Raw genomic sequence first — 21,480 nt, 5'->3', positions numbered from 1 at the left:
CTATTCAAATACGTCCCAATCGTGTGAAAATTCAATAATAGCACAAGAGAAAGCTTTCTTATATGAGAACAGCTTCTGTTTAAATTCCTCTATCACCTTCGATTTCCTCTGCCAATAACCAATGGAGAAGCTCATCCTCTCCAGCATTAAACCATTTTCCATCACAAATTTTGCTAAACATAGTTCATCCTCAAATCCATACAGTGAACCAAATTTCACAACCTGGAGAGTAGATGTCAAACATTCCGGCACAGCAGCAGAGTTCAAAAACTCCTGGTCGAATTTAGATATTCCCTGATCATTATAATTGATCGTCAAAACAATAAGCGTTAAAGGGTGTAACAAAATTAGCAAAACCTAAAATGTGTTTGCCGAAGTTATTATTACCTCGAAAACAAGAGTCCTGAGAATCGGTGACTTGAGAAGTAAGCCTAACAAGACATCACCAGTGACAGAGCCTAGATCCAAATGGCTCAACATTCCAAATAAAGGTAGATTAGCAACACTTCTTTGCCCCAGCTCCTGCACATAAGAAAACTCAATTTTGTAATGACTTTCCATAAAAATCACCAAGCTTCAGGAATCTCTTTACATGCAATGCAATCCAATTCATATATCATTACTCTTTACAGGGAACGAGAAAAGTTGAAGGTTGCTTACCTGCAAACCATCGAATTTGAGACATTTCATTTTCCTAAATTGTCTGAGAAGCACAACGACACGGGACTCTATCATCGTATCTTTGTTCTTCTCACACGGGCTCACCGTTAAAGTGAGAGAAGCATTATGAGCCGATGAGGGATCCTGCAGCTTGAAAAAATGTGATATGTAATCATAGCCACGATAAGTAAAGTCTTTCAGATGAGAAGCAGAAAACTCTATCGCACAGTTATTCGTCGCATAAGACCCGGACTTGGCGTCTTGCACTATGATAACGCTTTCAAGTAGAGGCACTTTCAGAGTGACGCGTTTTGCTTTTAACCAAGCGCAATTCGTTGTTTCAAACACTTTTAGAACTGGTAAACAAAGATTGAAATCTGAGACAGAGTCATAAATAAATAAAACCCCAGACAATTTCAGGAGTTTTAGTTGTCCAAAATAAACGTAGGTTTTAGTAACTCTAATGGCACAAGAAACCATATTCAGCACCAATTCTTCCAAACAAAAGGATTCGAAAAGAAAATGAGATGCCTGAGCTGAAAAGGACATGTCAAAACGTGTGACAATACGAAGATTTTTAACCCTCTGGATCAAGATATTCGATATCCAAATATTGAAAAGGGTCACATCATGGTTGTGGACAAGAACAAGTGAGAAACTAGATGGTTTTGTAAGAAGAAGTGTCCTATACAAAAAGTTGATGAAGTTCTGTTTTCCTCGGTTCTTCTTCTTAGGAGAGTAGAAAGTATCATCTATGTCCAACTTGGTGATGGATGTCCAGCGATATACCCATGTCTTGGATAACACACTTGTTCCAACTGCGTCTTTGGTTGGCAGAAAAGAGAGTATGCAACTTATGAGTGATTCCGGAAGTTTGCTGATTCTGTCTTCATTTTTTGTTCTCTTCAAATGCTTTTGCTTGCTTGACCTAACGTAAATATATGGACCAGACATCTTTCTAACAATGAAAAAAATGCTGTTCTAATTTTCTTATTTATACTTGTCTCCGTCACTAAGATGCAGCAATATATGAACGTTTTTCTTAACTCTATGATATTGGTACTGTTACTGTGTTGCATTTAAAGCTTGGGAGAGTGAAGAGGTAAGAGAGAAAGAAAAGGGAGGTGAAGGAACATTTACTACTATGCCGATATGCCTTTGATAAGTCAAGTTCCGATGATAGCAACGGTTTTGTGCATTGAGGTAAAGAAAGAAAATAATAATGGCAAATGTTAATCATAGTTAAGAAATTCTAGAGTATATATGAAGTTGTCTGTTATAAAGTTACTATCATTAATATAGTGTTACTGCATTTTTTAATACATTTACGTGAATTTCAATGGACATATCTTATTCTAATTTTTCTTAATCTTTAAGATTTTAATATTAAACTTCCAGCATTTAAAGTTTCTTTCTTTCTTTTTTAAGACAGTCCTTGTCTGCATTTTTCAGAATATATGATATTTTAAATGTTATATATAAATTTTGGAGTTGAAGAGATTTGCTTACTTCAATTTGGACTTATTTATTAAAAAGGAATTATTGACATTTTCTTAAAGTCCCTTGAAATCCCCGTTCTTAGAGATATCCTACGGTTATGTTTCCATCAACTTTTTTTTATAAGGATTCATACGAGAAAGAAATAAGAAAAGAAAGAATGAAAATTAGCTACGTAATAATAAATAAAAATGTAGAAATAAAATTATATTAGAGAATTTCTACTAATAAATTCATACGTTAACATATTAGACACCATTCCTACTTTGTTTTGTCTTTTCATTCGTCATTCTTCATTGGTCTTAAGTTCTTTACAAAAGGTCTAATATTTAGAGATTATAATATTCTCCTTGACTGTAGATTAACCGAAAAAACTAAATTCTTAATTTTTTTTTCTTATTTTGTATCGACTCAGTGAGTCAAAAATTATAACTAATGATTAGAATATAATTTTGTAATTTTTTTATTTAAGAATATAATAATTTAAATGCCAATAATTTAATCCTCTTGATATATGATGAGGTAGAACAATATTATTTATAATAATACTCTTTATAATTAATTTATTTTTATTATTGATATAATACTCTTTATAATAAAAACACATTTAGATTAAAATACTCACGGGTGCAGGAAAAGATTTTGACATCAATTATTTTAGATAGTGTAATTCGGTTCAACAATAAAACATATCTAAACAAAATAAAAAATGGTGTTTTTTTTTCTCATATATGGGAGAATCGAATCATGAAACCATAAATAAATAATAGAAAAAAAAAGGATTAGACTTCGATTCTCATGGTAACCGAAGCTTAATCCCTTTCTGATTTGAAAAAAATTGTTCAATTTTAAAGGTATTAGACTTAAGTTATCTCAGAACCAATGCCTAATACTCTTAAAATTAAAAAATATTTTAAATCAGAAAGTGTATTAGGCTTCAGTTATTACTAAAAACAAGGCCTAATAATACCTTTAAAATTAAATAGTATTTTAAATCAGAAAGGATAGAACCAAAGCCTAATACCTCTTTTATGCTTTGGTTTTTGTTATAACTGAAGTTTATTGTAGGCGTTTTTTTAAAATATTTTTTCTATTTTTGTTTCCACCTACATATTAACCTGCACACAATTAGATAGAACCAACACACAACTAGCACATTATATTTATCAAACCTATAATCAACCAGGATCTGGATACAATAATATGATATCTTTACAATAAGTTAATGTGCTAAATACTATTATACATTTATATTATATATTTACACAAACTATCCTACTATACTTTATGGATTTATCGAGAATTGGTGCATAACTCTTGAATTTCTGCACAAAAGATAATAATTTCAATTAGTATATAAAACGACAAAGTTATAAAGTATTTTGTTCAATGCAATTATTACCGTTTTCCAACTAGTTGTAATACGAGCACGAACAACGATTGTCATTTATTGCATTACATAGTAATCACACTCATATGAGCCAATTTCTTGATTACACTACAATATATCAACATAGTTACAAATAATTAAGGAAGAAAATGAATCAAACAATTATAAATATGTGGACCAAAATACCAAACCTGGAGGGATAACCTTGTAAGATTTTTTGCCTTAGCAATTGATTTCCCTAACAACATGCTATGATCTACAACTAAACTATGAGAGATGGAATATTTAAGAATACACTTATATAACAAAGAAAGTTCATAACATTGAGGTTCTTACCAATCTATTACATGTTTGAGATGGTTGGGGGGACTTGTGCAAAGAGCAAAACTGAACAATAATGTTGTCATTCAGGGAAACCACAAGTAGTTGCTAAAGATGCTTGAATTGAAAATAAATTTATTGTTAAACCTTAAAAGGACAAATTATAATTACAAGTCAATAAACTACACTTACACAAAAATAAGGGACAATATATTTGCTTCCTTCGTTAAAAACATTTGGTGATGTATGCTTGGATCTCATCAAACTTCTTGCCTTCATGAATGAGTTTAGGGTCTATGAACCCATATACATCATTCAACCCCATATTCTTATTGACACCAAACATAAACCTAAACATAAAACATTTACTTCATATAAGTAACTAGGTAAATCAATTAAATATAAAGAATGGTTCAAAGGCTTACATCATTCATAATTGAATAACAATAATATTCAGTTCTTTTGTTCCTAACATAAACTCTAAGACATCTTGATTATGCAAGTACAATGGAAAGTCAATGTCTCTCCTAAATACATCAGCATCCCATGGAACCAGCATTGGCTCATCGCTTATGATGTTAGCAAGATGGTGTAATGCACCAAGAGGATCGTCCACGAGATAGAGGAATCTTCTTAGGTTTAGGAATTTCCTCTCGAGGTGACACTTTTAATATGAAAATCAATTTATGTCTGAACAAAAATAACACGTAAACTTAAAAAATCAGTAGTGTAATGTGGATTTCGGAATCTGTATCGGGGTGTCAGAAATATAACCAACCAAATTCTAGGCCAGGTGAGGAAAGATCCAAATGCTTGTGCCAAAATATATACCTCATATGTTAGGAAATGAATTATTTAACAAAACACATAAATTTATACAAGAATATGAAATTCATACATAAGTTATGGACTGGTCATATGTTTATTCCCAAATTGTGATCTTCCCAAATTGCATGTACATCATCAAGTATAGGGTTTTCATCAAAATTGATCATTCTTTTAAATGAATAGGTGTCAACAATATGAAGATTACTCAAATTCTCTTCATTAACATCATTGTTTCTTGCTAATTAAGGGTGTAAATTATCCAACAAGTGCACTGGTTCGATTGTAGCACAACAAGGTCATATCCATAAGGATTTGGTTTGATAAAAAAAATAATATATAACATGTTCAAGTTTGTAATGGAATAATTGATAAAAGTTTGATAGTTTGAAAGCATGTTTGAATATAGATAAAGATAAGTGATATTGATTAAGATGTTGGAATTGAACTTAGCTTCTTTCACTCAATTGTACTACCCTTGATTCTCAATAAGTTAAGTCGTTTATTTTAGTGTTCCTAGAAGTGCTCTTAAATGTAATTCCATATAACCTCATTCATGTACTATTAAAATCTATGGGTATTAGACACATGGTGATTCCCACCTAGGGGAGAACCCTTGCATTAACGAACAAGACTCTTTAAATCAACTAAAGTCATAGATCCATCCTTGGTATTTTACCAAGCCTTAGGAATTTTGATTGGATACAAACACTAAACCAGTTCCCAATGTATTTAGTGCTAATGAAGTATGATGATTGGCTAAGTCATCAAAGCAATAAAAGCAAATCAAATAACCAACACGTAAAATAGAACATAATATATATTGAATCACATGTAGTACAAAGAATTTAGAGAAGTTACATTCAATCCTAATTATGAAGAAGTTAACTACTCATAGTGATCTTTAAAGAAAGTACATGGAGTAGCTTTTCTCCTTCCATAGTTTCCTAAAGATGTTCTATTATAAGCCTAAGCTCTCTATTAGGTTTCTATCTAAAATGATATACAAAAATCAACATGCAAATAACAAAGGTATGCTTTGTTTTTATAGAAAAATCAAGCGTTGCTCTAACTCCAATCAACTAGATTAGCCATGAGGTTTCCCCATAGGCGTGTTTGGTTCGATGCTTGAGCATTGAACTTGATGATCAATAATGGAGCTTTCCCCCTTACATGGGTTTTTTTCTTGAAGCTTATCTACTATTCTTGAGTGACGAGTCATTATTTTTCCTTATTCCATTGCCTTTTTATGCCCATCTTGATGGTTGTTTAGTGCTTAATTGTCTATTGTTAGTGCATTTTCATTAATTGGGCTTCATTGGGCCATTATTCCGAATTTTGATTAATTTGGCATTAATTGGTCTAATTTTCGTTTCTAATTATTTTGTACGTATCTTCGTGAAGTAATTTTGGAGCTTGGGCTTTAATCTTAATATGGCATGAGTTAGATGTCTTATTAGTCTTAGTGTGTCCCTTTTAATATGTTAAAATGGGTTTTAACAAGTTAAAAGGCTTGTTGTATATAGTTTCTGGTATGAATGTATTCAATCAGTTGAAATATTTTTCAATTGACTGATTTCACTTAAGTAAAGTGAAATCAACTAATTGTATGAAAAATTCAACCGATTAATTTCACTTAAACCGAACTATATAAGTTGTGTTTTCGAGAGTAGATGCACGATTCTGAGTTTTTGAGCATGAAAACCTATTATTCATCGCTGGAAAACTTTCTCTATTTTGATTACACAGTGGCAAGGTGAAGATTGAAGATCTTGGTTGATCTTTGAGGCATTTTGGCTTGGGATTAACTTGAAGAACTCGTGTATGGTTGGCTACAGAGAGCCACCATTAGGTTTTGTAGTTCTTATGCCTTTGGTTGTTTACCTAGTGTGATTCCAGGTCTGTGAGTGTCATTCTTGCAGGGTTGCAGGCTAGATTTTTGTGTGAGTCAAAAATCTTGGTGTGTTTCTTTGTTCAAAAGTGTAATCTTGGTGTGTGATTTGTAAAACGTTTAAATATAGTGGAAACCAGACTCAGGTTATCCTAGTAAACCGAATGTAGCTTTGTGATTGAGTGAACCAGTATAATACAATTGTGCCATTCTCTTCCCTTCATCTCCCTCACTTTAATTCATTTTAAAATCTCAAGAAAATAAGCAAATCATTATTTGTTGTGTTTGAATGCGTTTCTGTGTAATCTAATAGTGCATACTTGTTAGAAATATTGTTTGGAACAAGTCTTGTGTGTAAAAGTTTGTTGTTAGATTTAAATATTTGAATTCTACATTCTACATAATTTCCTAGGATTTTAACTGATTAATTTGAAATTTTAATCAATTGATTCATAGACTCAAGAACAAATTAATCTACTGTTTTATTTTTTGACCGATTGAAAGTGTACTATTTTGTAGCTGTTGCATTTGAATGTTGTGGTCTATTTGATTCAATCAAAAGGGGTTTTAAGCTTTTGAAAAAGTTTTAAACATTCAATTCAACCTCCCCCCCCTTCTTGGCTTAAACCACCATTTCAATCTAACACTCACTTCTTCCCCATTCTTAATGTGTGAGGAGAGCACCCACTTGGGGGGTTTTCGTTTTCCTATTCTTTGCACACATTTAGAGCATTTTTGAGCACTTGCATACTATTTCAGTCCGTTTTATTCAAGAAGGTGATATATTTTTGTTTACCTTTGCTTTGTAATTTCAATTCCATGGTTTGCTAATTTCGTGTATTGACTTACTTCTTAGAATATATGCAATTAAGCTTTGAGGTTCTAATTTGCATTTTCTTTTTTGTTCTCTCTTAATCTTGATTATGTGATGAATAGATAATCTTGCATCTGTTAATGCTTAATTTTCAGATTGGGTAATGTGTTCTTCGTTGAATTTGTTCATGCTTAATGAATTAGCTTTGCTGCCACAGATAAATGAATGTATGCTTTGCTTAATTGCGTATTGAAACACGTTTTTGACCTTCGCTTAGTGGGTTTTGAACGAGTGGATTGGGTGAGGCCAGAATCCTAATTTTGTAACCCATGATAAGTGAAATTGCATTCGAATTCAAGGAGTCAATACTATTTTTAATCTATTTTATTAAAATTTGCAATTACATTTTCTTAATTCTGTGTTGGAATTTGAATTGAATCTGAATTTGCCAAACCATACCCGCCCTCCCCTTTTTTTAATTTGGAACCTTTGAACGATAATATTGGTCGTTTGGGAGATCATGTTGGGTCCATTACCAAGTACTACATTTAAATTGTTTAATTTGGTTGGGTACGAACTCGATCATTGAGCTTGAGATTTCCTTGCAGTAAAGGTTTCTTAACATGTGGCTCAATGCCAATATTGATGCTCAGCCACAAAGCTCATATTTTGAATTTTCAAAAACCGACTTACGTGGCTTAGCATCAATTTTGGGGCTTAACACCAACTTCTCAATTTCCTTCATTTTATCTATAAAAATAGCACAAACATATTAATTTCCACTTTAATAACTTCTCCACTCCAATTTCTATATTTATAAAATAAAAGGGGTTGTTTTACTATTTTTTATATTATAATCATGCAAGATTAGTGTCTAAATGATATGATATTTTACTTAAACTAGACACTTATCATTCGTCTTACTTTATAGGATCAATGAATTTACTACAAATTGAAAAGAAAAATGAACACAAACAAGTTATAGTTTCTCTAACATTTTTGGGTAAAATTCCACAAATAGCCACTAGTAACCATTGTTGCATTAAGACGTGGCAATTGTGAAACTTCAGACCAACAAGCTTCAAGTCCTGCATCGACACTAAACTCTTAATATTTGAATAGTATCCTTGTGGTAACTTGAAAGATTTTAGACAAAGGAAAAATTTATCTTCTTTTGTCTAGACATAGTGCAACATGCAGATGGCAAATAAGTACTCATTCTAACCTCCCTTGGTGATAAGTCTTCTCGGATCTTCATTTCAATCAAATTCAAACAAGCATTTACTTCATCTTTTGTCTTTCCTTGAATGTTAAGTAGTGAACCAATCAAGCTATGAAGCCATCCCTTTACTTGTCATAATCACTTCTTTGATGCTTGTTTTGATTTAATCCACTATAACATTTGGGGACCCTTTCATACCCCTACTTATAGCAGTCATTATTGTTTTCTTTCAATAGTTGATGATCATAGTCGTTTTACTTAAATTTTTTTATTGCAATCTAAACAATAGGCCTCTATTTGTATTAAAAACCTTTTTCAATTTGTTAAAAATAAGTTTCACAAATCCATCAAATGTTTAAGAAGTGATAATGCATATGAATTTTTGCTTACCAATTTTCTAGCCTCTAAAGGAACTTTGTATCAATTCTCTTATCCTTATACACCAAAACAAAATTCTATTGTAGAAAGGAAACACCAATATTTGTTAACTGTAGCTAGATCCTTATTATTTTAGTCTAATGTTTCTATTGCTTTTTGGGGTGACTGTATTTTAACTGCTACATCTTTCATCAATAAGATACCATCTCCTGTTTTAAAAAATTGCAGTCCTTATCAAATTCTTTACAATGTTGCTTTTGACTATTCCAACTTTAAGATTTTTGGCTTTTTATGTTATGCTGCTACTCAGAAACATGAAAGACATAAGTTTAGTCCCAGAGCTGAACTTACTATTTTTATTGGTTATCCAACTAGGGTTAAGGGTTATAAGTTGTATGGCCTTGAATATGAAAAAATTATTTTCTCTAGAAATGTGATTTTTCATGAAAATATTATGGCTTTTATCATGCAACATGACAATTTTGATTCTCAGTTAAATAAGACTGGTGATCCTTTTATCCATACTATTATCCCTCAACCTATAAATGATTTTTCTCCTACTCCAAATTTTTTTCAACCACCTATCACTGAAAATAGCCATACTTCTCATAATGAACATAATCATAATAACAATAATGATTTGACTGATTAACCTACTCCATCTCTTGCTAATATTCCAAGAAGATCTTTTTGCCACATTAATCCTCCTGCTTATCTGAATGAATATCTTGTTTTTATGCCTAACTTGTAGTCATCTAATTCTATATGTCACTCAATATCATATGATAAGCTATATATTCAATACCACAATTTTGTTATGCAAATCAACAACATTTATGAAACAACATATTATCATTAACCTGATCGATTCCTTGAATGGCGAGTTGCTATGGACAAAGAGCTTGAAGCAATGGATACCAATCACACAGGGGATATTATTCGTCTACCTAAAGACAAAAAGGCCATCAGTTGTAAGTGTATTTACAAGGTAAAATATAATGTTAATGGTACCTTAGCCAAAAGAAAAGCTAGACTTATAGCACATGGGTTTACACAAGAGGCAGGTATTGCTTTCCTTGACATTTTCTCTCTTGTTGCTACTATTACTACTATACGTGTCCTTTTATTTTTGACTGTCATTAAACAATGGAATTTCATTAAGCTAGATGTTCAATATGATTTTCTAAATGGCTATATAGATGAAAAGGCATACATGAAAATACCACAAGGTTATAAGACCCAACAAAATGCTAATGGTAATCTTGTTTATCGGTTGAATAGATCTTTATATGGCTTAAAGAAAGTCTCTCGACAATGGTTTAAACATTTATCTACATCACTAAAATCTCATGGTTTTATAAAATGCACAAGTAATTAATCCCTTTTTCACTATGGTGAAGAAAACAACATAGTTTTTTTGCTAGTATATGTTGATGGTATCATTCTATAAGAAGCCCAAACAAAAATTGTTTAACCAGATGCCAAAACCGCCTTCAGACTCTATTCAAGCTCAATATTGTAGGAGATCTGAAATTTTTCCTTGGGCTGGAAATTGCAAAGTCCAAACAAGGCATCAATCTATGTTAGAGGAAGTATATAATCCAACTCTTACAAGATACCATCTTTCTTAATGCTAAATCTGCTATTATTCCAATGGATCCCAATCTACATTTGAACTCCAAAAAGGGTGACTTGTTGCTTGATGCTTCTGCATACAAACGACTATTGGGAAGACTCATGTACATTTGTATCTCTCGACTTGAAATATGTTTTGCTGTCAACAAGCTCAACCAGTTCATGAACCAGCCTCAGACGCCACATCTTCTTGCAATTCATCAGATTCTCCGCTACTTAAAGGCCACTCTTGGATAAGGGCTGGTTTTCTCTTCCCAATCCAATTTCAATCTTAGTGCTTATGTTGATGTTGATTAAGGCAGCTGTTTAGACAACAAAAAATCTACTACTGACTTTTGTATCTTCATGGGTGATTCTCTCCTTAATTGGAAATAAAAAAACAACCTACTATCTCTAGATCTTCAATAGAAGTCATCGAGTAAAAGGCTATTGCATCTATCACTCCAGAGTTACTTTGGCTAAAGCAACTCCTTCGGTTCTTTGACCACCAATCATAAATGGTTCCTCTTTTGTGTGACAATGTTTCTACTATCCATCTATCATCCAATCTTGTTTCGCACCAAAGGTCTAAACACATAGACATTGATGTCCATTTTGTGAGAGAACAATTGGAATCTGGTTTCTTAAGACTTATCCACATTAAGTCACGTCAACAAGTTGCATATCTCTTCGCTAAAGCCTTGCCACATCAGAAGTTTACCACTCTCATCAGCAAGGTGGCTCTTAAAAACATTTTTGCTCCAACTTGAGGGAGGATTTTACCTTTATACCCCTGTTTTAGTTTTTCTACCCCTGTTTTAGTTACCTTTTTGGATTACTGCGTATTTAAAAACTCAACATGTAAACCTTCGTAGTTTAGTTTTTCACTCAAAATAAAGTTTTCTTTCTTTTCTCTGTCTCTTTGTTTCTCTAATCTAATAAATTGTATAATGTTTCCAATATTATGTTGCTCTATTTTCACAAACCTTAATAACCCATATCATGTAAATATGTCTTGCATATGTGATGATTATGCTTTCCTAGTCAATAATGTATCAAGCTTGCTTTCTCAGATGTACTTTTCAATTTTGGCATACTATTCCTTGGTCTTTAATCCCTTCATTTTGTTTTGCCTCCACATTTCTTTCAATTTTATTGTGTATCCCGCATATGCATATGATTTAGGGCTACAAGGAAATCATCTATTGCGTAGTGTTTAGGTGTGGTAAATTAATTTTGAGATAGAAAAGATTTGTCATACTAATGTAGTAGGTTGTGAATAAGCGATAAACTAAACTAGAATATAGGTTGAGTGAAAATGTTTTGAACTGTTAAGATTAATTGTTTTATTTAATTAACTCTTAATAATATATTTGAGTTACTACAAAAACTATATTTATTATCTACGCCAATATTTCGTAAGTAATGTACATTTTTCGTAGGTAATTTGAATTTATTTGCGAATTACCTACGAAGTAAATTTCACAGGTATTTCGCTGGTAGGTAACTTTATCTACGAAAATGTACTTCGTAGATAACTTACCTATGACTATTATCTACAAAATTGGAGCGTCTATATCTACGAAAATATTTGTCAAAAAATGTATCATCCAATTTTTGAATTACCTACAAAATATTTCGTAGGTAACTTACATACGAAATTTTTCGTAGGTAACTTACCTACGAAAACCTACCTAGGTAAGTTATCTACGAAAACCTACATAGATAAATTACCTACGAAGAATTTCGTAAATAACTCAAATATAAACAAAATAAAAATTCTAAAATCCCTTCATATATATATATATATATATATATAGAGAGAGAGAGAGAGAGAGATAGAGAGATAGAGAGATAGAGAAAGAGAGACAGAGAAAGAGTGAGAAAAAGAGACAGAGAGAGAGAATAATTTTATAAGAAAGAGACAGAGAGAGAATAATTTTATAAATACATCGAGAAAATAAATTGATTTATTTACTTTCAACACTCCAAATAAATTAAAGGTCACATATACATCATTTTATAAATATTTTCAACTGCGGAAGCACTCAATTTCCTCCACATCTAAAGAGGTTCATTACCACTACATGAAACAATTAAATAATCTAAACGAAATAGGAAAAAATTACTTTGTTCCATTGAACATGTGCTTGGAAGGTGTGTACCAATGACAATGAATCAATTTGTTATAAGGTTCACTTATGTTAAGTTGTTCTGCATTCCGTTTCCATTGCACATGTCAAATCATTAAGCACAAATATCAAGTTCAACATGCATACAAGAATGTACTTAGTGACATTTTTTGGTGTGGTGTTGTGAATGTGAAGAGAACATGGTGGAGAAAAAGAGTGCAGAGGGTGATGGGAAATATTTGGTAAAATATTTCCTCGTCAAATCAAATAATATCTCCGTATTTAATTTAACCACGTTATAATTATTATACCTTGTAAAGAGAACCATACCTCTTCTAGATTTCCCTGTTACAGGTACAAAATGAGTCGTAATATGCTAGGAAAAGGATGTCTAAAACCATGTTGTCTTTAATTAGGTACATGAACACTGAATGTGTATAAACACGAGTACATAAACATATTGTGACCTAAGAACATTAAATATTATTATTTCCAATATTTAGAAAAAGTGTTATTTATGTTTTTCTATGTCCTACACATTTCATTAGAAACATCAGTAACAAAGATGAATAGAGGAATAAACTCAAACCTTCCACATTTAAATTATGCTAAGAAAGAATAATATGTGAAGGTAAACTGAGCCTGAGCCTGATGATCAAATGACTTCAAAGATAATGACTTCAAATTGGCAACTTTCTAATTTCCTATCTATGAAGTGAGATAAGACAATATATTATATATTACTACAATCATATTGTGCCAAACTGGTGCACAAAGTGTCTAGCATGTTCACTACTTAATAATTAATGAAAATAATGCACCATCTAGCTAGAAAGCCAATCTACACAAATCAGAAATTTCAATGTGTGTACAGATCATAATATTGACTATAATTAGTGAGTGGAAAAAGAAAATCTATGAAAAACACTTAAAAATAGAACCTAAATTGTTTACACAAGCTCTTTGCCCCTGACGTCAGGTAACGTTGGACCCATTCTACCCCGACGTTAAGTAACGTCTGACCCCCTCTGCATCGACGTTAAGTAACGTCTGACCAAGCAGCCTGGACGTCAATTTTTGGGTCTTCTCTGCACGAAACGTAGAAACCCTAACTGTTTCGTCACGCCACCAATTTTTTGCGAAGCTTCTCCGCCGTTGACCACCATTTTGAGCTCCTCCAGGTAATTTTCAAACATTTTTTACCACCAAACTTGTTAAGATTTGATTGTGGATTGATTTTAGGTGTTTTGAACCGAACATTTTGCAGTTTTCATCCCCATTTGCAATGTTTCGCAATCCTTCCTGTCGGTGACCATTATTCTAACCTCCTCTAGGTCAGTTTCGAACGTTTTTTACCACCAAACTTGTGATTTGATTATGGATTGATTTTAGGCGTTTTCAACCGAATATTATGTGTTTTCATCCGCATTTGCATCATTTTGAGAATCATTTTGCTTGTTATCTCGTTTTCATTGTATGTATATAATTGCTTATATTTTTTTATTTGCAATTATAATTTTAATCTTAGACTATTTTTTTTGGCCTATTTCTTTTTTTTAATTGAATTTTTATAATAATATTTGTAAAATTACGAAATAAAATTATATATATTGTTATTTGTAAAATTTGACTAATTGTATTTGATATTTTAATATTATTGTTGCATTAGTTGTTATTTTATGTATGTAGATTTATTATACTTTTAGTATACATTGAGCGAAACTTAGTTTCTGTTTGAGATTTAGTACAAATTGTAACATCTCATTTAAATAATAACGTAACTAAATGAAACATTACGATGAATAATAAAAGGCAAAGTCATTGAGTATGAATGCTACTCTTTACAGTTATCCAAGAGTACTTAGAAGGAAAACTAAGGCACACCACGATGCCAATATCAAGATAGAGAAAGAAGTTTAACAGTATTAAAGTAAGTGCTCCAAGAGAAAAATAATACAAGACTATAGCCCAAAAAGGAAACTCGAAGATAGGCGGGACTTGACCCAAGACGAACTAAGCAGCGGAACCTCCATCACCCTGATGACCACGGGGAGTTCTCGCATCTGCTCACATCAATAAATTGATGATCATTGCAAAAGGAGAAAAACCACACATAACACATACAAACAAGTAGAAAGGTTAAGCTATAGTAGAAAAATGTTTTCTCATACTATTGCATACAATTTTATGGCCAAAGATACATACATCAACCAAGCATGTGAAGACTCACAAACAAGACACTATGACTCAAGACACAATTATCTGGATACATATAATTAGTCAAATTCACTGGATGTTTGCACTTGTGGTGGCCTTTACTGCTCTGTAGAGCCAATTGCCAATAGGTTTCACCCTACCACTCACAAGGTTAGCCTTCAAACAGCTAAGGTCATTATCCTGCCAAAGACTAGGGTCTCTTGCTACTCACACCACTTGAGTCAATACGCTCTACGTAAGACTCACTGACTCTTTAGAGTGTTAGGATACAATCCTTATTTGAATCCTTACTAAAGTATATAATGAGGCATCACCATGAACTTCGTGGAATTACGTCCTAAGCATGAGGCACCACCATGAACTCTCACTAACAAGGGTCATGGAATTACGTCCTGACCATGAGGCACCACCACGCAACCATCATGGAATTACGTCCTAACCAATTAGGCACCATCACAAAACCTTTGTGGAATTATGTCCTGACCATACCAACACCATGCCTCACCAACCAACATAATATTATCATGCATACCAATTCCATGCCAACATTTATAACCAACCATTCATTCATGTTCCATACCAAGGTCATACCAAACTCATTATTTCCAATCCATAAACCACTTAGCACATGCATACTTAAGCAATTCATGCCTTAACAGAGTAATACCATCATACAAGTGATCACCAACCAAAAATAGAGGAAAAAATAACCATAGAGCAAATCCATGCACCAGTCTCGCTCAAGTCATGGACCCTCGCTCAGGCGAAATGGGTCTTTCGCTTAAGCTACAGGCCCTTGCTTAGGCGAGACTGCCAACAGAGAGCTCTACTGATTTCGCAAGTTCTCACTTAGGTGAGCCCTTCTCGCCTGAGCGAGACAACCCCTCGCCCAAAGGTGAGGTTCCTTGCCTGGGCTACAACTGTAGCGACATGCATCAAGCTCCCACGAGTTCTCGCTTAGGTGAGTCCCTCTCACATGAGTGAGATAATACCTTGCTCAAAATGAGAGCTCTCTGCTTGAGCGAGAGCTCGAGTAAGAACTTGGGCATGTTTCTGCTATTCTCGCCTAGGCGAGACAGGCTCGCATGGGCGAAAGTATCAGTACTCACCACTGTTCTCCCTACATTAGCCATACATACACATCCAAACAACATAACAAGGCATTCCATACATTCATAGTAGCACACAAGCCATACAAATATGAAACAAAGTTGAAAATAGACAGATTTACGGAAAGTATGAAAGACCTAGCTTCCTTTACCTGGATAGAGGTTAAAGGAAGACACCAGTGCTCACTAAAGAAACACAATAGCTCCAAAAGTAGGTTCAAGAGCAGGAAACACTGACCCAGACAGAACACGAGGTTATACCTATGAATCTCTGCTGGTCCACGAAAAATAGAGCTAAAGGGAAGAAGAGTATAAGGGTCGGAGGTCAACTTACGTAGAGTAGAATAAGCTTGAGCGAACTTGACAGAGATGGAGATCAAACCCTAACAGAGTATTGTTGCTACAACTCTAAGAGAGGAAGGAGAAGGGTTTTCTAAAAAGTGGCAGCAAATGAGTGTGTTAGGCTGGTTTAGGGGGCTTTGAGCACCCTGTGGCCAGCCTTAGGCCCATCAGACTAGGACAACCCTTAAACATTGGGCTGAAATAAAGAGGCCTTACACAAATGATTAAATTTTTAATCGTTTGTATTAAATCTTGAATTGTCCGATCAGACAATTTGAAAAAATTATTTTTCATAATTTGCTACAACATGTAGATTGAGGTTTATGCATTAATTTCATAAAATTTTGATTTAGGCTACTTTGTGTTGTTCTTTGGATGCATACTTGATTGTGATCCACGTGTTATACATGAAGATGATGAAATGACAGAAGCAAAAGATGATCCTCTAGGAAAGCTGCTTCTGAAATTACACAAGTTGAAAAGAGGACACTACAAGAAAAATCTATATTACCTACAGTCAAAATTCGTAGATAACTCACAAAATCTGTAGGTAATACAATTTTACCTACGGATTACCTACAGACAAAAATCCATAGATAAATGTGCCGTAACTAACTTTACCTACAGATTTATCCGTAAGTAATTACTTACCGATTTATCCGTAGGTACCTACTGATAAATCTGTAGGTAATGTTCTTGTTAGTTTTGATGACACTACTATTTTTCCTAAATAGTTATGCATACCTAATGTTGAAGATCATGTTCATCGGTACAAAGAATTTATATAATATTTAAGTAGTCATTAAAATAAATAATTTAAACATACAATATCCATCTATAGCTTTAATATCTTCAAAAATATAAACATTATAAAATACAACTATCTAATTACAAAGCATTCAATCATGTTATAATATATAAGCAGTATTTCCTAACATATTAATAATATCCAAAGTTTCCTAATACTATATAATCACGATGAGTGCAGTTCCTCTAACAGTCCATTCTCCTACTAGAGGACGTATATTTCAAACCTGAAAAAAAAATGTCAAAGTTAAAAACGTATGTTAGTGACTTCAATGTTAAAAAACGAGCACAATTTCAAAGTACAATCAATTTATCAACATCAATTGTGGCAATATGTATTAAAGTTTACCACTCAAAATCATAATTTAAAAACTAGATAACATACATGAAAAAGTTGGTCTACCCTCTAAATTTGCCTTTGTATTTGCCTTCTTCCCTTCTCTTTTCCAAATCAGTTTCAACCATTTGAATAAACATTTTCTTTGTTTCCATCTTCGCAACCTATATGGGAATATATGGAAATGTAAGGTTAACATGGTTGTGGATTGAAATTCCATTGAGGAGACAAATAAGCAAGCAATAACATTATGCACTTAAACATTTGAGTATTAAAGGAAGCCTCTCAACAAAGTGTAGAACTTCTTTTCTATCAAATCTGATTTTGAAGGCTTTGATGATATTCCTGTAATTGAAATGATTCAATAAAAGCATCTTCAAAACCCTTAAACAACACAAAAGCAAGAGTGTTGATATAATTTAACCATTCAAGCAAATAACAAGTCAGAAGCAAAAAAATAACAGAATAGAGTAGCTTTTATATTACAAGGATAATGAATGGACTAGTGATTTATCACTCAAAAGTAAACAGTTTGTGAGCAAAGAAAATCGATAAAAACAATAGAGCATAGCATCTACAACTTTCAAAGGCTACAATCTTTAGTTGCTATATAGATTTAAAGAGTTTCTCAATTTTTATACAGTTACAATGGTAATAATTTCCAGTTGATCGGCCATGTATCATACATTTCCAATCATTTTAGAGTATATCTGCATTACATTAACATGAAAATAGGAAAATAGTAAGGTCATGTAATCATGTGCCATTATCTAAAATAATCAGGTCACTATAAAAGAACAATTCTTAACCTATTTGATGATTCTGCTATAAGTGGCACCACAAAGAAATAATTTCTGCATCAAATGATTATCATTTATCTTTTCAAAATAAAAAAGGTATTTTAAATTACACATCATTGGACATAATCTGAAAATGGATTATTGAATATATTTTAGATTCCTATAAATATAAGAATAGCTTTGGATAAATTTGGTTTATTTAATACGCAGGCCTATAAAAAAATTGAATAACCAAGAGATATATCTCTGATTAAAAAAATCATAAGAAATAGGGATGGGGAATTTAATCCATTCCCACCTGATAAATGATATCCTATTTCAACATATTTTATTATATAAAAAATTATAAATATACAAATGCTAGTAATCTTGTTTCACTCCAATGCTTGATTCCTGGACTGAATCAATTCCTATAACTCCAATTTAAAAAAGTAACTTCAACAATTAAGGTAGTTTACCTTTTAAGATTAGAGTTACGAGACTCATCTTCCATCAGCTCTTGCTTTAATTGAAAAGCATGTTACTTCTCCTTACTGAGTGATGATTCCAACTCTTCTTTCTCAGCTTTCAGAACTGCATATAAAATCTACCATTATTTATCTACATATATTTTCACTTTTTTGGTAAGATAAATTAGAGTTTTCAGCAAAACTGATATCATATATATTTGATTTCAGATTCAGATAATATCTTAAATAAAAATATTAGATTTCATACTTCAAATTATAAATATACTATAATGTAAAATATTGAATACCTATACATATTTAATTAAATTTTTGGCAAGCAGAACTTAGTAATTAAATGTGCTATCAATCAACCTGAATTTGTACTCAACTTCATTGGTTGGTTACTCTATTATTCTCCAGTATTCACCTTCCTTGAAAAAGGGCTTTTATATCATCATATTCTCCAGTTCATCATATTATATAATAAGAGAAATGGCACAAAACCTTAAACTAATAATTCAAAATCTTTAATAGACTTGTAAGGAATAAAGGATAAATTAACAATTGTGGGTGGTATGCCCAAGAGTTAACACCATATACCAAAAGCTTGATCTTTAGCAAAGGTGGAACTTTTCCATATCACCCTTGAACCTGATAAAAACTGATAGGTTATAACAAATCATATGAAACATAAAAGTCATTAATTCACTCCATTTGATATTTTAGTTCCATCATGAAAAAACAAATAAACAAAAGTTATCTCAAAATTAAAATAACAGGTTGTGTGCTTGGATGAAAGCTATTTTTATCATTAAAAATAAATAAGTGCTACAAAAACCAAACAATCTAGCTCTACAACTATACTCAACAATTTTAAAACATAATCCAGATTTTGCACTAACAATAATCTCAATAGACCAAAACGTCTGAGAGCTCAACCATTCAATACACAATCCACATACCTCAGAATCATAAAGAATACAACAATTTATCCATTGCAATAAGTTGATTCATATTTATCAAAGAAAACATAACTTGGATAAGGATTTAGACTGTCAGCAACATCTCAATAAAACTTCAAATTACCATTACTTTACTATCATCTTTCACTAAATGCTTAACAAAACAAAAGCTGAGATGGGGATTTACCAAGAGAAGCCAACTATTGTTTCTTCCCTAATATTGAGATAGGAGGGACTCTTTCCTATAATGAAGGCCAATGTCACCCACTTCGACTTCAACTGTTTCGTGATCTCCCTCGGAGTCTGATTCTCAACCATGGGTCTCTAAAGCTACTGGTTTGATGAGGCCCTTGAGGATGTGGGGACATTGAGATCGTGGACGAGGGTTTTCCTAGTATTTGTCATCGGTAAAGCTAAGGAGTTTTGGGGCTTGGGACTTGGGGCTTCTGGGGCGTGGCTGAGGAAGGGGGCGTAAACGAAAGGGTGGGGCATCATTGTCTTCGTCGTTGGCTTCAGCGTCGCAGCCTCCTTGGCAACAAAGTTGCGCGATTGAGTCGTTGATGGCGGTAGTCAGCAAAGAAGAGAAGTGAAAGGAGAAGGGTTTATCGAGAAAAACAAAAGATGTGTCTGGTTTGATTTAGGGTCATGAATCCATTAAAAGAAAATTTGTTTTGCTTTGAATATTGAATTTTGAGTATAAGATGATTTAAAACAATTTAATTTGAGAAGATTAAGCAGAGAAGACGAATTTGATGGTCTTATGTAGAAAAAAATTAGTAGCAGAACTAAATTTGTTTGATTTAAAAACACAAAGGACTTAATTGAATGGGACCGATATGAAATGAGAAATCATGACCCCAACATACCACCCTGTTGCAACACATTGGTACAGAGAAACATCAGTAACACCTCTTGTTATCAAGATTCATGGAAAGTAATGCCTCGATACTAAGTTTTGCCTTCTTGCGAGTGGCCAAGCTTGACTAGAAGTAACACCTCTTGTTCTTTGTATTCAAGCTTATCAACCTAAGAAGACATAACCAGAAGTAAGTTAGATGTCATAATTATCAATACAAAATTATAATGAAGGTTTAATTATGCCTTTGATCCTCATTTTGGAGTCAAAATCTCAAAATGGTATCCAAATGTTTAAAAGTCTCAAAATGGTTCCTTTTTTGTTGAAACTAGGGATGTCAACGGGGCGGGTAGGGTACGGGTAGTAGTTCCCTCGTACCCTACCCGCTGAATAAATATTCGCCCCGTACCCGTACCCATATCCGTCGGGTATCCGTTATGCGGGTACCCGTCTATTTTTTTCATATCTGCGGGTATCCACGGGTACCCGCGGGTATTTACAAAAATATTTTAAAAAATAATTATTTAACTATAATTAGTGCTTAGATCAACAAGTTCCTCTCTCCGATTGATTCTTGAAAAACAAACAAATAAAAAATCACTACCAAATTATATTTGTAATTTATTTTTGAATAAAATATTAAAGAAATTACTAATTTCATCAATGTCCACCTCTTGCAACATTGTATAAAGTTGCATGTTGTTCAATTTTAATCTAGAAGAGCCTTAAAATATAAGGAGTTCAGTAAAAATTTCTAACAATCACTTAATTAAAATATCTAAGTAAAAGTGTTAATTTCATTACCTTCCATGTTGGTCCATAACCAGTCTTAGAGACACATCAATGCCTCCACAGTA

At 32.7% G+C, this 21,480-nt stretch overlaps 1 protein-coding gene and 1 long non-coding RNA gene across 4 annotated transcripts; both read right to left on the bottom strand.

The window, feature by feature from the left end:
• LOC114184620 (F-box/FBD/LRR-repeat protein At3g14710-like) lies at positions 1–1,614 on the bottom strand. The gene is made up of 3 exons (XM_028071938.1): positions 661–1,614; positions 388–522; positions 1–294 (listed from the first exon to the last, which is right to left on the bottom strand). Exons 1-3 carry the CDS (start codon positions 1,612–1,614, stop codon positions 1–3), a joined length of 1,383 nt encoding a protein of 460 aa, XP_027927739.1.
• A 15,634-nt stretch (positions 1,615–17,248) lies between these two features.
• On the bottom strand, positions 17,249–20,769 carry LOC114185921. Of its 3 annotated transcripts, none has more exons than XR_003604922.1 (5): positions 19,955–20,769; positions 19,178–19,456; positions 18,815–18,929; positions 17,605–17,720; positions 17,249–17,446 (listed from the first exon to the last, which is right to left on the bottom strand). It is a non-coding gene; the product is annotated as an uncharacterized LOC114185921 (long non-coding RNA). The 3 variants fall into 3 exon arrangements; XR_003604924.1 differs by having other exon boundaries at positions 19,406–19,456; XR_003604923.1 differs by lacking the exon at positions 19,178–19,456.
• Positions 20,770–21,480: the final 711 nt, after the last annotated feature.

Source organism: Vigna unguiculata, chromosome 5, assembly GCF_004118075.2.
Source record: "Vigna unguiculata cultivar IT97K-499-35 chromosome 5, ASM411807v1, whole genome shotgun sequence".
Taxonomy (NCBI): domain Eukaryota; kingdom Viridiplantae; phylum Streptophyta; class Magnoliopsida; order Fabales; family Fabaceae; genus Vigna; species Vigna unguiculata.
This window is presented reverse-complemented; position numbering and strand designations above follow the sequence as displayed.

Bases quoted from the DNA above. Each gene is read 5' to 3' on its own strand.
- LOC114184620 (XM_028071938.1), bottom strand. From the start codon at position 1,614: ATGTCTGGTCCATATATTTACGTTAGGTCAAGCAAGCAAAAGCATTTG. The intron at 523-660 runs GTAAGCAACCTT...TCTTATGTGCAG, and splicing joins TCAAATTCGATGGTTTGCAG to GAGCTGGGGCAAAGAAGTGT. The intron at 295-387 runs GTAATAATAACT...TATAATGATCAG, and splicing joins TCAGGACTCTTGTTTTCGAG to GGAATATCTAAATTCGACCA.